The sequence below is a fragment of the Vulpes vulpes genome, chromosome 14 (assembly GCF_048418805.1).
Source record: "Vulpes vulpes isolate BD-2025 chromosome 14, VulVul3, whole genome shotgun sequence".
NCBI lineage: Eukaryota > Metazoa > Chordata > Mammalia > Carnivora > Canidae > Vulpes > Vulpes vulpes.
In genome coordinates, this window is record NC_132793.1 from 137,022,358 (window position 1) to 137,039,583 (window position 17,226).

Below are 17,226 nucleotides of genomic sequence, written 5' to 3' on the forward strand. Positions count from 1 at the left end.
CACTGGGTGTTGTGCTCTATGTTGGCAAATTGGACACCAATAAAAAATAAATTTATAAAAAAAATTAAAATAAAATAAAACGTGAAAAAAAAAGGAATGAGCGAGTTGGCAGGTGAAGCTTTGTTCTAGGAAATGGCATAGGGCGTGCGCGAGTGAGCGTGTGTGGGCATCTGGGTGCGAGGAACAGCTCCGGGCCCCACTGGACGGAGCTGGCCGGCCCCGGGGCCTCCTGGGTGTGCTTGGCTCGTGCGCGCCCACATTTTGTTCGAGGCTGTGATGCCAATCGCTACGCTTCCCAGTCTGTTCTCAGACTAGCTTTCCTGCGGGGACAGTGTTCATATTCCAAAATACAGCATTTACAAGAAAGGGCCAAAAAAAAAAGAGAGAGAGAAGGTTAAGAGAGGACACAGAGCCACAGGGGACGCCACGCGGGCTTCCGAGCTAGGAGCCCACCAGGCCTTCCTCTCGCCAAGTGCTCGCCAGGGTGCGGTGCGCAGGGCTCTGCCCTCTTCCCGGCCCCCAAAGGTGCCGACGGGCATCCGAAGAGAAGAACCGCAGGAACAGCAATGGCCGGAATGAAAAGAAAACCAACCCGGAGCTGTACCTGGAGGTCGGGAGGGGCGCCGGGGGCAGCCGGGCCGGGCGGAGAGCCGAGGCCCAGCAGGCCGGGAACTGCGGTTGCAGCGATTCACCGAGGTGCGTCCTTCCTGGGAGCGCGGGGCCTCTGGGGTGGTGGACAGGGATGTTGTCAGACGTGCTCATTCAAGGACAAGTTCCTCTCTGTTTTTTTTTTTTTTCCAAGTCTTTTCTTTTTTTCTTTTTCCTTTCCTTACAAAGAATGCCTTGAGACCTGGAATGAGTCCAAGGCTGTGACTTTGCAGCTGATACCAGCCGGACGAGGGCACGTTCGATCCTGTCCTTGTGACTATCTTCGCAACGAAATTCAATTGCTCCCTGTCACCCCCCTGACTATCAAGGCCACCTGCCTGGGACGGTGACCACAAATACCTGAGCAGCCACACGAAACTCATTCTGTCTTCCCAGGCTCAGTTCCTGGAAGAAAACTGCAGGTAAGACTATTATTTATCTTTCTCTTCCCAGGGAGAGATATAATGAAGACAATTTTAGGTGTTTTTATTGGGAAAGTGAGTGCTATTCACGGGCATTAAAAAAACACACACACAACCCAAAATAACTCCCCTTGAGAAACACTCATTCCTCTAGCATTGCCTCTTGAGGCCGTTCACGGACCTTGCCAATCAATGCCAGTGAAATCAATACCGCATCATGGTGGCAGTCAGAGCTGGATCGTGTGACCTTGGGCAAGTCACTTAATCTCTCTGCCACCATCTATGTGAACAAACTGAGAATAATTCCAGCCAGTTCGAGAAGGGACGGAAGATCAATGATGGCAAGTTTTGTAGGCGGACTGTCTCCGCGCCTGTTTCTCCCCTCCTTCATCTTGTGTATTTTTTTTTTCATGGCTGATTTTCTCTCTAGAATCCCAATTCAGCCACCCACACATTGACACAAAGACAAAGCTAGCTCCAAATGCAGGATGATAACGCCCCGGCTCTGCTGAATTTCGTGTCTGTGGACACAGCACTTGGAAGTGTCCTCTATTTCCCCTTTGTGGGAGGAAGAGGGAGGAGGCAGAGGGGTTTATCTGGAAAATAACTGTTGCATATACTATGTCACCTTCTTCATTCTGGGTGATTTTGTGCTTTCTTGCCCTTGGGCATCCCGTTTCCTCAACCCCCCTGTAGCTGGGCCCCACTTTTTGTCTGCTGTGGGTCAACCAGCTCATGTGATTGATGACCCAGTTTGCTCTTCCAGCTGGGGCCGCCGTACTCCGTCCAGGATATATCCTGAGTGTTCACGTCACACCTTCGGAAGCTGTGACGACAGGGACAGGGCATAAGGTGCTACTTACTGGTCACTGAACACAAACCTCAGGACCTCACCAGCCCCTCGGGGGGCGACCCTGACTCTCCTCTTCTTGCACTATCAGACTTAGTGAGAGGCCATTGTATTAGCTCACAGATTGCATTCCCAGCCCCTGGCTGTCCAGCTAGTACCTCATCACCCCATTATTAAAACTGCTCTTTGTCTCCATTCTGGGGCCAATGCGTCCCAGAAATGTCAGCACTTTATTCCTGTGGTCAAGTTCATTCTTTCAGGTCTAAATCCATTAGCTATTGTCTTGGCTTCAACGAGCACTTCCGTGTAGATAAATCATAGACCTACGGTTCTAGACACCTCAGTCCACCATTTGTTTGAAAATATCCTTACCTACCATCTGTCAGTCTCACGGCATGTATGGGAGGCTTGAGAAGTCCCCTTTGTGAGGAATCTGGAATGCTGTGGTACAGGGTTTGGATTTTATCCTATAGATGGAGTCGACCGAACATATGTAAGATGTTCAAAGATATTAAAGATACCACCTGGAGGAACGCGTTGTTTTCATTCAAGGGACAGGAGGGTGGCTTGAGGGTGGAGCGCTGGGGCTTCCCAAGTGGCAACCCTGATCTGTTTCTGGCCTCACCCAAGGCACCCAAACTGCTGCCAGTAAACCCGGATTTTAATTCTTGGGCTTTAGAAACAGCAGAAACAAACAGACAAGCTCAAAACAGGCGGGTGTACTCGACTTCCCTTCTTCCTTGCCAAGCCCACTCAATGTCATCGTGAATTAATAATTCTTCCACTGTAACAGTACAGTTTGCTCTGTCTTTTCTGATTCACTTGCCTTTTTTTTTTTTCCCCTTTCTTATTCCTGGCCCTTAACTTCTCTTTGGACTTAAAGGAAGCCATCTGAACAATGCACTTTATGCTATCAATGGAAAGTCCTTTTTTTTTTTTTTTTTAAATTTTATTTATTTATGATAGGCACACAATGAGAGAGAGAGAAGCAGAGACACAGGCAGAGGGAGAAGCGGGCTCCATGCACCGGGAGCCCGACGTGGGATTCGATCCCGGGTCTCCAGGATCGCGCCCCGGGCCAAAGGCAGGCGCCAAACCGCTGCGCCACCCAGGGATCCCCCTTTTTTTTTTTTTAAAAAAAGATTTTATTTATTTATTCATGAAAGACACACAGAGAGAGAGGCAGAGGGAGAAGCAGGCTCCATGCAGGGAGCCTGATGTGGGACTCGATCCCGGGTCTCCAGGATCATACCCTGGGCCAAAGGCAGGCGCTAAACCGCTGAGCCACCCAGGTATTCCCGGAAATTCCTATAATACACATGTGAACAATTTTCCTACTGAGATCATCTTCACAGACTTCCATTGCCCACTAAAGATTTCTGAATCTCTTAGACCTCATCCCCGAATATAGTCTGTATATTTTCACCATTTTGTCAGCATAATAGTGAGTCAATATAACACTTTTCTCTGTTTTTCTGATTTGGTGAAGTACTTCCCTCTTTCCATACTATTTTTCTTTTTTTTTTTTTTTAAGATTTATTTATTTACCTACTTGAGAGAGTGGAAAGAAGAGAGGCTCTCAAGCACACTCTGTCCTGAGTGAGAAGCCCCACATGGGGCTCAGTCTCATGACCCTAAGATCTGACCTGAGCCGAAACCAGAACTGGACACTTACCCAACCGAGCCACCCAGGCGCCCTCCATGCCATCCTAAGCACACATTACTACCGCGGCTCTTCCAGGATCAACCCACATCTACAATAACGTATTTATGGAGATTACATCTCTCACTATTCAGTACAACACACCTGGTCTTCTCCGGTATTTCCTGCACTGTTTCGGTCTCTTTGATGAGAGCCGGAGCATCCTGGTAGTTGAAGGAAGAGTTTACTTCCTTGATAGGAGGCAGACCCCCCTGGCACACTCACAAAGTGGCACCTAAGTGCACAGAGATTTCTAGATGATTTTCCAGTTGACTTATTTCCCGAGTCTCTGGCCTTGGTGTGCAGAGAGAGGAATGCACTGGAGTCTCCAACCATGGGTTGGCCAGCAGTTGTTTCTTTCAATCTAGCCTCACCTGCTTTTGAATTCACGAAAATTCCTTGGAGATTCCAGAAATAGTAGTCCTAATTTTCAGTGCAATTTTAAACATTCCTCTTTTTCTGTGTCTTCAGAGGTCTTTCATTTGGAGGTTGAGGAATGCCATTGAACAAAGCTACTTGCTGTTTTAAAACGGAAATCCATTTTTGTTGTGATTTTGAAAGGTCACTGCAAACAGACGCTCAAAAGAAAAACAGGAACTATTTAAAGTGAATTAATGAAGGCAGATATCGGCCTGTGTTGTATTATACACGGGAGAGAAATCTATGTTTTGCTCCGGCCCCACGAACTTCTTTTGTTTCCTTGACCACATGTGAGTTCTCCTCCCTCTGCACGGACCCCGTCTTCACCCCCTCACGTATTTCCATCAGTCTCCAACCTGGATCCTACTGTCCTTAATGACGTGGCTTAAATGTCCCTTCCTCACAGAGTCACTCCTAATATCTATCTGATTGGATTCCTCCGCTATGCTTTTCTCTAGTATCTCATAATTTCCTTCAGGGCACTTATCACAACCCGAATTTATATGTAATTTGGTCATTTGTGTAATATTTGTCACTCCCTTTAACCTCAACTCCAAGGGCACAGAGCCATGTGCTCTAAAATGGCTGGAGTGATGCCTGGGTTGTCTGAACAATATATCACAAGTCTGGCATGATTTCTTGCACATGAGAGGAGAAAAATAAAAAAAATTGGTTATTAAGTGACTTTCGAATACATGGAGAGGATTAAGAATGAGAAGAGCTTGTGTATTTTGTATAGTTTTATGTGCTCTATAAAAAGCTTTATATAAAGCTTCACGTACTTTTTATAGCTTATATCCTTTGACAAACATTAGTTTCGAGGTAGTGGCCACTCCATGGGGTAGAGGACTCCACAATGCACAGGATCTGGAAGTCCCCGATTTCAACAAGTCCTTCAATCGTTTCTCTAGAAAGAGCTGCTGCCGACAAAGCAAGCCGTCCACAAAACAGAAGGTTCAGGGCAACTCTAAAACCGAGGCTAGTTCACCGTCGCGTAGAAATACTTTCAGGAAAAGTATGGTGAGTTCAAATCCCGAAGATTTAGATGGTTCTTATTCCATGAACGCATCTGAAATTGAACATATGTCAAATCCCCTGACGGCGCCTCAACTCGGGGGAGGATTTAGAGTAAACACATTAGGGATGTTTAATCGCTTTGCCTTTTCAGATTATAAACGTAGCATCGTTCTGTGTCACGGCTTCACGGCTTACATTCCCAAATGGACAAACTGGGTTTCTTTGGTTTTAACCTGCTGGATTCTGTTGAAAATGCTCTAGATTGGTTTCTTATTTAAAGGAATCCTATGGTCAAGGCTTTATCATGGAGGAGCTTTTTATCCCATGAGTAAGTGCCCTTAATTTGTCTCATTTGCTAGTAATTATCTGGCTACCGCGTCTTCTCAGGGAAGGGCTCCTGAACAGAACGCAGTCTCATCACGAGGCAAACGATCCCCTAAGAAACTTGCTAACTCAGCCCAAATCCCAGGCGATCATAATTCCATTTTGTGCCTTTAGAGGCAGGAAGGAGAAAGAGTACAGCCCGGAAGCTACTAAGACTTCATTTTTTTTTTTCCCTTAAAAAACAAAAACAAAAAAAGCCAACATCGCTAATCTTGAGCACTTCAATCGATGTGATTGGTAGGAAGAAGGGTTGTGCTGTGGAGTAAGGTTGTGGGGTTTACAAGTCCCCTGGTAGAGGATGTCACCTTTATCTCTTGAACATGGACCCTGTGGTCAGCGTTTCCCTCTTTGAGCTCTTTAATGCCTGTGTCAAATGGGAGCCCGGTGATCCCACAGGTAGTGAGAGAAGAGTGAGATATTTCAGACAAAGCCTTTGTCACACTGCCTGGCATACAGCAAACCCTCAGAAATAGTGGCCATGAAGACAGCACACGCCTACAAACACAAATCTAACTCCTATTACCTTTGCAGATGTTTCTTTGCTTAATGAGTGATTCCCGGTCCTTGAAAAAAATGAAACCACCAGTGGGAACAAATAAATGTCTGGCAAAGACTATATAGTATTCGTACAATTAAAATAGAGACATTTTAAACAAAAACAAATAAACGATCGGACATCTGTGTCTGGGCGTGTGTGTACGCATACGTGTGCACACGTACACGATTTTCTTAGAGGAAAATGATGAAGTCTGAGCATGGTGCTTAAGTAATGACATTCCACGGGGCCCGTGCTGTGTCCCTGTTCTAGCCCTTGCCTGTGAAGAAAGGCACTTTGTCTTTCATGGTTTGCCATCTGGTTCTAATTGAGGGGAAAGGCGAATAAAAATAAAAATACCGTGTGGGGTTTAGTCCGGCTTCACCTTATAATTTTTGTGGAAGACATTAGTTGAATATGTACTTTTCTCATAGCAGAGGATGCACTCTCCTACCCATCTCTTTCAAGTGGCCGTTCCAAAGTCCCGACGTGACAATACACTAGTCGTACAACTGCTGTCAACAACGCGATCTGGGTTTCCCTCCCTGTCCTCTCTGCGTCACTCTGATCAGGGGGGGATGGGGTAACTGGGTGACAGGCACGGAGGAGGGCACACGATGAGATGAGCACTAGGTGTTATCCTATATGTCAGGAAGTTGAATTTAAAATAAAATACCAACGATAACTACTGGAAAAAGAAAAGAAATTCTTAAGGAGTGGACTCTACCCATTTTGCAATTTCTAAGAAAAATCACCAAGCTGTTAGTGAAGTAAATATCTGTTTAATTTACAAACATCAGTAGTATAACTGATATTAGTCTGGAGAAAGACAAAGCACACTGAATTATACATGTACATCTAATTTTTCTGTGTAAAAAAAGATTTTGGAAGGAAACATCTGCATCGTCACAGGGTACCCTGGGATTTTAATAAGGGAAGAGCACAGTCCACTCTAAATCATTATCAACTCTACATCGTAATTTAGCAGCAAACATGTTAACATGGGGACATTAAGGTAATCAAGGAGCTTTATTGTTTGGGGAAAAAAAAAATCACAGTTCTTGACATTACAGCCTTCTCTCTCCCCACCCCACCCCCAATAAAAGGGCAAAAAATGTCAAGGAAATATTAATTTGTAAAATATCTACCTTTCTAGTGTCCATTGCTACACACCGTTTCTGTTCTGTGAGGACATGCTGCAGAGGGCCGGGCCACTTCTTTCTGTACAATGACCGTCTCACACATAGACTTTACATACTCTCTGCAGGTGTCCTGAATGAGGCCAGTAGGTCGGTGACACCAGTGGTCAGATGTCAAGGTAAACAAACAGACCAACACGTATTTATCCCAAGATAACACCCTAGGTTAGTACTATTGCCAAAAAAACAAAAACAAAAACAAAAACAAAACCCGAAAATCCTGATTTTTAAGTTTGAAAAATATACAAAAATATCAGGACAATTATAAATTAATATATATTAAAGCATTGAGAGACAGTAAAAGGATGGCCTAAAATGTTAAGTACAATGTACTTTGATACAATAAATATTTCTCATTGAAACTGAATACTGTATAGGGCTGTTTAGAACTCATAGAAACAAAAATTCATATTATTACTAATTTATTTATCAATAATCTATTGGTTCTTTATCATCTCCTTTATCATTTATATTACAAAAAAATTAATACTGGAAAACGGTAGATAAACACTTTTGTGTGCTTCTTCTGCTAACATGCTGACGTGTAAAACGAAGGTAAAACTTATTCGAGCACTCCCATCTCTCTCACGGAAAGAACCCAGGTCTTCAGGACACTATTTCGCACAAAATATTTCTCAAAACGCCCGTTCTGGGCATTCTAGAGTTCCGCTCCTCGGCCTCGCATCCTCATGCACACACACACACACGTGCTCGGTCTGTCCTCACGAACCACAGAGACGTGAACGAGGGCACACGGGGTCCAGGGCCCGGGCGAGGTCGCGGCGGCGCAGCCCGGCCCGGCCCGGCCCCGAGCTCCTGTGGCCTCCAGCGCTGCCAGGGTGACCCCGCGGGGGCGATGCTGCCCGTCGTGCTGGTGCCTCCTGCGGGTCGGTGGGTCGGCCTCGCTCTCTCTCGCTCTCGCGCTCTCTCCATGCTTCCCTCGCATCGGGGAAGCGTTAGTTCAATGCATTTTTCTTTTCCCGAATGCAGAAAAAAAAGTCTTTATTCTCATAATAAAAATAAGTCTGTTCTGTATTTTACAATATATTTCAAATATCTCCACTCTGAAGCGTCTACTAGTCCGCGGCCGCGGGGGGAGCCCGCTTCCAGGGCACGGGCGCGGGCGGCGCTCAGGCGGTGCACCTGCTGCAGCCGCACTTGACCACCTTCTCCACCTCGTCCACGAACGACGAGCCGTCCGTGCACTCGAACGAGTATTTCCGCCGCTTGCTCCGCAGCGGCCCGCAGCACTGCCCGGCCGCGCAGCCGCCCCTGCACTCCAGCCGCGACACCTTCTTGGTGGTCTGGCAGGCCGCGTAGCCCTGCTGCTTGGGGTAGTAGTCCCGGACGCGCTCGCCCCGACAGGACACTTCTAGGACAGAACGAGAGGCCCACGCGTGGTCAGGGGCGCCGCCCGCGGCTCCTCGACAGCTGCGCGGGCCTGGCCTGGCCGTCCGCCAAGCGCCCACTATGCGCGTGGACCGTAAACGCCCGGGCTGGCCCGGACGGGGGACGGATTCCTGCCTGTCCCCCCTCACCGCAGAAGCACGCGCCTTCCGCCCGTCCGCAGCCCACGGCTGCTGGCTCTACCACGGGGCCGGGCCAGAGCGCGTGCCATCGGCTGCACCGGGCCGGGGGGCCGTATTGTTCAATCTGTTACTTCGTACAAGGCACGTCCCACTAACCTCACAAATTACCCTCGTCTGAACTAGTTCAAAAAGAGGCATCTGCTAGAAGCGTCCATGGGCACGCTCCTCTGGTCTTGTCCCTGCCACGCGCACAACGAAAGGCGGCCAGCGGAGGCCGGGCGCGTCTGGCCACGCGGACGAAGGACAAGGAGAAAGGTGGGCCCCGAGGGCGGCGTGTTCCGCTCCCCCCCCCCCGCCCACTCGGATCAATCAGTCGATTCCACGGTCAAAGGGGACCCTGTCCCAGAGCCCGAGCGCACTTAGGAGCGCCCTGTCTGCGCCACAGAGCTGGACGGGGGCAGCAGGTGCAGGTAAGGGGCGAGCGGGCGAGCGGCGGGCGCTGTAGGAAAGACTGGGCTTCCCCGCGTGGAGGGACGCGCGCAGGCCGCTGCGTGGAGGTTCAGGGCCGTCCCCCCCTGTGCCTTCGCGCGGCTGAGAAACCAACGGGGAGCCGTGCGCAGACCCGGGGCTCCCCAGATCACTCCCCCGCGTGTGCACGCCCTCTCTCGCTCTTTCCGGGGGTGGGGGTGGGGGTGGGGGGCTCCTGCTTCACAGGCTGGCGCCCAGGTGGGTCGGCTTACCTCGGTCGCAGCTGTCCCCCGTGTACCCGCTGCTGCATTCGCAGTAGGGCTGGCCCAGGCCCGAGAGCCTGCATTTCCCGTGCTTGCACCTGATGGCCTGGCAGGGGTTGAACAGGTCCTCCTCTTCGTCGCAGAGGACGCCCCCGTGGCCCTCCAGACACTTACAGCTGTAGGAGAAGGCGTTGATGGGCAAGCAGGTGCCGTGCACACATCTGCGGGCGGCAGGGGGCCGGGGTGGAAGCGCGTGAGGCTGGCGCCCGCAACGGAAGAGCGCGATGGGGACACGCAGACGAGGGGCCCCCAGGGCTCACCCCCTTCTCGCCCTCCCCCCGCTGCCCCCCCGCCCCCCGGTTTGGCTCTGAGGTGTGTGTGCAGGCTGCAGGCAGCTGGAACTTACTTGTTCCCGAGGCAGGGGTCGTTGGTCCTCTGGTCACACAGGGGCCCCGTCCAGCCCTCCTCGCACTCGCAGGTGAAGCCCGACTGGCTGCTGGGCTGGCACGCGCCGTGGGCACACACCTTCCTGTGGCACGGCTCGCAGCCGGGCAGGATGCCGGTCTGCATGGGCACCTGGCGGAAGTCCTGGAGCTCGCTGTTGATGTACAGGTTCCGGATGCAGCCGTGGAAGCTGGTGCCGTTGTGCCCCGGGGCCTGGCGCAGGGCCGCGGCCACGTTGTTCCTCCCGGGCATGCCTGCGTGGGGACAGGGCGTCAGTGCTGGGGGGTGGGGGGGGCTCAGCCACTGCGGGGGGGCAGGGCGAGCGTCCGAGGGCAACCAGAGGTCACCTGCCGGCTGCAGGGTCTCTGCCCTGCTGCACCTTAGAGGCACGAGGCCTTTGAAGCACCACTGATGCCGGGGAGCTCGGCCCAGGCCTACGTCATCAGGTCATCTGGGTGGGGGGTCGGGGGAGGGGCTCTTTGTTTGCATGTGTCCTGTGCAAGACGCTCCAGGCAATGCTGATGCACAAGCAGAATAAAGAACCAAGTTCCCCGGCGGCCAATCTCCGATTTTTAACATTTATCTCAAATAAAACTCGACACGGGAGCATAAAGATATGAAACCTAGGGGGATCCCTGGGTGGCACAGCGGGTGGGTGCCTGCCTTCAGCCCAGGGCGTGAGTCTGGCGTCCTGGGATCGAGTCCCTGCCTGTCTCTGCCTCTCTGTGTCTCTCATGAATAAATAAAAATCTTAAAAAAAAAAAAAGATATGAAACCTAAAAGCAGACCTCAAGGCTCAAGGCGAGATGAGGAATCCGGGAGATCTGCGCTCACCTGTCTCCACCCGCTTCTTCATCCTGGACACGCACCCCGGGAGCCGAGAGCTCCAGGAGACCCGGTGCCCACGTGCGGGACACGCTCAGTGCCACCCAGTAGGGTGAGGCTGCAGACGGGCGCATGAGAGGACCTCACGACCGCTGGGGTCACGGTTCAGTCCATCTGCCTTTAGGGGGTGGCAGCTGGGTTCCCAGTGACCTCTCACCCCAGCCCAGTGGTCCAGCTCACCGCTGGCGACATCCTGAGCCCAGTCGTGGCTGTCGGCCTCTGAGAAACCCCCCCGCGGTTCCTATCACGGCAGCACCTCATTCACGTCATTTTAATTTTCTTGCTAATTGAGCGCGAAGCCCTCGTGTGCCAAGAACTCAGGAGCACGAGAGAAAGTCCTCGGAAAACAGACTCTGTGGTCTTTGTGTGCAGAAGTTCCACTGGTGACGGTCCTTTGGGAACCTTCCATTGGCAAAGCTGCGGAATCTTTCCACGGCCCACGCCAGGCCCTGCAATCGCCCCTGGATAGGATCCTACACGAGGCAGCCCTCCAACCGCAGCGGGGTGAGCGGGGTGAGCGGGGTGAGGGCGGGGAGCCAGAGGCCTCCTGGGTGGCCCGTGTCCCCGCACGTGCACCCTCGCTGCGCCCGGGCCCCGCGCGATGGCCGGAGGGCACAGGCTGGGGCGGTGTCCACTCTCAGTCCCCGGGGGGTTGCTGGGTCGTGAAGCCCGGGACCCACGGCACTCGCGGGGCCTGCCCGTGGCAGCGTCACCTTCTCTATCCAGAGGAGCACTGGCCGGCTTCCCGCAGGCGCCACTATCACGCAGGCGGGCGGACAAACCACCGGGCGGGCGGGAGGGCCAGGTCTCTACTGCTGGTCCCTGGGCACGAGGGCCACTAACTTCCAACCATCGTGGGACTTCGCCTCCTCACCCGTAGCAGGAGTGCGTGGGCCCGAGAGCTGTGTCCATGTGCGTCATACACGTAAGGTTCACCAAAGGTCCGGGTCAGAAGGCCCCGTGCCCTTCCCACTTGAGGCCCGACGGGTAGGACGGGCCGCGGTGCAGGAATCCACACGTCACCACGTAGCTTGGCTGCCTTTGACGCCACGTGCTCCCTGGTCCTCGGCTTCGAAGTTCCCTGACTTCAGACTTTCAGTCCGCGTCTGTCCGGCCTTGGAAATGGGGCTGCTGTGGGGATGAGCCACTCCCAGAAAGCACAGGCCTCGTCCTGGGATAAGCGCTTCTAATTTCATCAGACCCGTAGTTCATCATAAATGTGTAGACTTTTAAGTCCACACTGGGATGGTCTTTTTTTTTTTTTTTGACATTAAAGAACTTCCAAACTTTTTTTTTTTTTTAAAGATTTTATTTATTCATGAGAGACACACAATACAGAGAGAGAGAGAGAGAGAGAGAGAGAGAGAGGCAGAGACACAGGCCGAGGGAGAAGCAGGCTCCATGCAGGGAGCCCGACGCGGGACTTGATCCCGGACCCAGGGTCATGCCCTGGGCTGAAGGCAGACACTAAACCGCTGAGCCACCCGGGCTGCCCCCAAACTCTCTTTAGTATCTTATTTTGACAGCGACCAGTACACCCCTGCGCGCGTCAGGGGTAAGCACGGGTGAAGGGCCGCCGCAGGGCGAAGCGGGTGGGGTGCGCTCCCTCAGTTCCCCGACGTAACGCTGAGGAACGGTCGGGCCCGACTGTGCTCGTGTAGGTGACGAGCTGCTGCGGCCTCCGTGCACCTCCGTCCAACCGGCTGCCTTAGCGTCAAGCGCCAGGATGGGAGCCGGCCTTCCCGCGCGCGCCGCACGCCTCTGACGAGGGCCCCGGGGTCTTCGCTGGCCATCGGGATAGAGCCACGGTCGCTGGGGGTTTGCATTCTGCCCTCCCTCTGGTCCGTGCCGCGGACCACCGCAGGAATTCAATCTACCAAGCGACAGGTAACCCGGGAGAGCGGTGTTGGCCTTAAGCTTTACGTATTTGGGAATGACAGTAATGGGATCAAGTGCCCAGACTGAGGTCGTCCCGGGGTGGCCATCGGAGCGGATCTGTGACGCACGGAGGGGCCTCCGCGGGCAACTCCAACTTAAAAAGAAAGTCCGCTGGGTGATGCGCTCTGGCTGGACCATCCCCCGACGAGCACGCAGTGGCGCTGTCTCGCGTGCAGTCGAGCCTCGGTCACCGGCAGCTGAGAAGGGGCCGTGGGTCAAGCTGCTCCGTTTTGGGGGGGGGACTGTTCTGCAGGCGGACCCGGGGCTCGCCGTCCTCCTTGGCCCGTCTTCAAAGTCGGAGAAAACAGTGAGCATCGCCACCTCCCTCTCTTCTGCTGACTCAGCTTCTCCGGCCTTTGCCACCCAGGATCCAGGGCTGTGGTCTTATGATTACATCGCCTTTTTTTTTTTTTTTTTTTAATTTGAATTACCCTCAGTTCGGGTCTCTGATCTGGGAGGAAATGGGCCCAATATGTTCTGTGGCAGTGAGGCCAGAATGGAAGTGGTTTCCCTCAGGCCTGGATGGACAGACGTGCTATGTGGAATCTTCCAGACCCTCTATCCTTAGAGAGATGGGCCCTTTTCCATTTGGAATGTAAATTTTTTTTTTTCTTTTTCTTTTCTTGAGAAATGTTTTGAGGTACACACTCCCATTTTGTAGGTGCCCCCCACTCCCCCGGGCATCGTAAAGGGGTTTTAACAGATTCAGTGAAGTGGCTTCTGATGAAAGCACAATACATCAAGGAGGGACAAGCCCAGAAATAAACAAAAAGCCGCAAAACTTAGATTGCTTCCCTTTCTGCTCTATGTGGAAAGGTGAGTGGCAATGCAGATAGATGGCTTTGGGGTCAGAGGGACCAGACCTGGACTCAAGCGAGGTCTCTATAACTTCATGGCTTTGTGGACTTGGGCAAGTTTCGTCAAGTCCTCGCGACTGTCCCTTCGGGACTATGATGCAAAAAAATCGTACCCACTTCCTCAAGTCCCTCCTCGGATGGGAGGATCATGACGACGGCCAAAGCAGCAGGGTGCTGGACGCCCGGCGTGCGCTCAGGGGGTACGGTCCCTCTTCTCTGAGACCGCAGGCCCCTGCGACCTGCTTTACCCACCCCGACGTGGCTGCTACCGGCATCGCCGGCAAGAGGTGGAGGCTTTTATTTTCCAAGGAGTCTCATGGCTGTGATTCCCACGAAGCAGTTAAGTCCGTCGCCTTGCTGAGCAGACATGGTACGCAACACTTTCGTTACGACCCACGGTGGTTCCTCGATGGCCTGCCCCCCTCGCCGATGCCCGAGAAGCAGCCGTATTTCTCTTCCGACGCGGCAAACTGTAGGCGTGTGTCAAGCCAGCTCCCAGCAATGTGGCAGCGCCAGACAACACTTACGGAGCTGATCCAACATCTTTCATGGTTCCTAAAAAGTCAAAGTTCTCTCAGACTGTTAAGACCTTCTGCTGCTGAAAATCACAAAAAAAAAAAACCAAGGCGTTCTGGACTTCCAGGACAATCCCAAAGATGCTTTCAAGGGAGTCTTTGAAGGGATGACATAAATATAAGGGATCCCAAGGCAGGAAAGAATGGAAACTCTGTGAAAACGCCTGCCCTGCGGAGCAAGTCCGTTACCCCAAGCTGCACAAGGACTTTTTTTTTTTTAATTTTTTTTATTTATTTATGATAGTCACAGAGAGAGAGAGAGAGAGGCAGAGACACAGGCAGAGGGAGAAGCAGGCTCCATGCACTGGGAGCCCGATGTGGGATTCGATCCCGGATCTCCAGGATCGCGCCCTGGGCCAAAGGCAGGCGCCAAACCGCTGCGCCACCCAGGGATCCCGCTGCACAAGGACTTTAGCTTACTTCTCTGTAAAATGAGTTAATTTTATCAATTCACCTCAACGCAAAGGGATTTAATTCTGTGCAACTCAGTTCAACAGCACACGCGCTCTTGCTCCTTTGCCTGAAAACTGAAATTCTGTACCCCTTGTTTACAGGTGACCCCCCGCCCCCCACGGAGGAAAGCCCTCCCTCCGCTTGGGCTCCTTCAGAACCGCCCACACCGCCGTGCCTTACCTGCCCCTCACCTGCCTTCTGATTGGCTACAGATCAAGTCCAGAATCTTCACTCTGTCATTCCAGCCCCTAGTCCACACTTCCAACCCGCTGTCTTGTTCATTCCCCTTAAGGTCTTAGCTAACCAGAGGTCCTTCCTGCCGCCCCAATGCAAGTGGTGCATTTAATAACATTTGTTCATTTACTCATCACTCAATTTTGTTAATAATCAACCTATCATCTACGAGTTGGCAACGGGTAGCACAGACCATCTGGAATGGGAAGCTATGATAGCCCCACCTTGATGCAATAAAAGCAGCACCCGGGCCCATGAGTGCTTGCTGTCACACGTGTGCTCTCTCTCTCCTCTCTCTCTCCCCCTAACACCTTGCTGTGTGGCCACAGGTGTGCCGTATAACCTTCAGGTCTTGTAAGTAATAAATCTCTACTTTTTCTTCAAGATTTCCTGCTTGGCTGTTGCTGATGGGCACTGTGCAATCATATTAAGAACCACAAGAACCTGTCCAACCATGACCTTGGTTATTGATAGGGTGAGGCAGGCACAAACAGGTCCCTTACTACGCATCCCGGGCTCTTTCTTTTCTACCGTTGCTGTCCGTCTTTCAGTGATTGATCACTCTCGGTCAACGGCCATGAGGCCAGGGATCAACAATTTCAGAATCAGTCTGTGATGAGAGTCACACGGTTTGGGGACCCACTGAATTTGGAACACAGCTTACCTCCTACATAGAGCGGAGAGTCAAAATTCAGAGTCGACTGCTTTGACAAGTTGGTGATGATTTTGGGGCTCCCTCCATCCACGGAGAGGGACAGGCTCTGATCCAGGGCAAGTAGTTCCACAATGTGAAAGTTTCCATCATTGATCGTCTCCACGCTACAAAGAAAAAGTAATTTAGCTGACGGTTCAGTTTTCTTTTTATTAACAGAAAGAAGTTAAACTACAAACTCCAATAAACGCTTCTTAGGAAAAGATGTCTCTCTAGCATTAATAAAGATAAAGGCCGACAGCTGATTTAAAAATAGGAGGTATTTCCCGAGGCATAATCAATTTCTACTTCTTAGGAATGGATACAAATTAAGCTTGTCTTCCCATCGGGAGAAGTGGAAATGGTACATTTAATCACTGTCCGGTCATATTTTTCCAGGGACAGGTCTAACGGTCATTCTAAAACTTGAGAGGGCTAATGGAAATTCACAAAATGGATAAAAACAAAAGGATTAAGAAGATGTGGTAAATGAAAAATGGGGATTGAAAATAAGATGAAGTTGGGTGCAATTAGCTGGAAGGTGCTCTATGGTTTTGAAGTGTGGTTGTAAACCTAACACGGGGGTTACCAGCAGGCAGACATGAGCATGGGACCAGTGAAGGAAACGGGGTCGATACGCGACAGTGTCAGGAAGATACTTACCTCTCACCATGGAGGCAAAATATGGCGAAATGGAAGTTGGAGTCAAAAATAAATGGTGACTATTAAGGAGCTAATATACCGGGATATTGACTAGGAAGACTGAAAAAAAGACGGGAGCACATGATAGAGGAACTGTGACTACCTAGTATCCCCTACGTAAGATGATGGTTTAAACTTCTGGGAGCTGATACTTAAATTTGCAAACAGGGTGAGCCTGGAAAGTAACAGAAAAATGTATTGACATTTCTGTAGGGTTCTCACCACGGGGGTCTGATAATATTCCTTTGTTTGCCGACACTGAATAAAAAGGTTTTTGTGATTTGACCACAGTATAAACCATTCTGCAGAGCTGTGAAAACAGCTGAAGTCGTCTCTAGTCTTAAGCAGTGGTAGCAAGAGTCCACATGTACAGGGATGTTTGTTTGATAACCTGTCTCAGGTATCACTTTTTTAAAAATGATAATTATTAGATATGCCGATCAACAGTTTTACCACCTACTGATTTAATTACCTCAACATTTGATACCAGTAAGACCAACAGAGGAAACAACATGAAAATCGTTTACTCAATCAAGTTGAACACCAGCTGTTGGTGGGCTTGAATAGGATCGTCTTCAAAGGGAATAGACTGGATGGTGATGTCAACTAATGGTTAAGCATATCGACTTTGGAGTCAGGGAAACCCGGATTTGAATCCTGGCCTTGCATTAATGAAATGTCTGACCTTAGCTAAGTTACTTGATAGCTTATACAATTCAGTCTTCTCTTCTTTTAATGCTAATAAATATTTCTCCCTCTGATGATTAACTGGAGGGCTGTATGAAAGGATTTTTTTTTTTTAAAGTGCAGGGAGAAGCCTCCATTATATAGAAAGAGCCAAGTGTTAGGTATTAGTATCACCATCACCACCACCACTGTCATCATACAAATAATCCAGAATCCTTTCAGCATATTCAGGAAGAAATTAGTTAGCTTTATTTTTGATATTAATCATAAAACAATGCTAAAGACTGGCAGAAATAGAGTAACTCCTTTGGGGAGCTCAAGTT

The 17,226-nt window shown here is 50.7% G+C and overlaps 1 protein-coding gene across 7 annotated transcripts in view; it reads right to left on the reverse strand.

The window, feature by feature from the left end:
* Nucleotides 1-6,744: 6,744 nt before the first annotated feature.
* SLIT2 (slit guidance ligand 2) overlaps nt 6,745-17,226 on the reverse strand; it is a 352,220-nt gene continuing 341,738 nt past the window's right edge. For 5 of the 7 annotated variants that reach the window (XM_072738007.1, XM_072738005.1, XM_072738003.1 and 2 more), the window contains 4 exons: nt 15,488-15,642; nt 9,844-10,135; nt 9,447-9,658; nt 6,745-8,549 (listed from right to left, as the gene is read on the reverse strand). In XM_072738007.1, the coding sequence (XP_072594108.1) occupies nt 8,308-8,549; nt 9,447-9,658; nt 9,844-10,135; nt 15,488-15,642 (901 nt within the window). In that variant the 3' untranslated portion in view covers nt 6,745-8,307. The remainder of the gene's footprint in view (nt 8,550-9,446; nt 9,659-9,843; nt 10,136-15,487; nt 15,643-17,226) is intronic. The other 2 variants (XM_072738006.1, XM_072738002.1) reach the window with 2 other exon arrangements.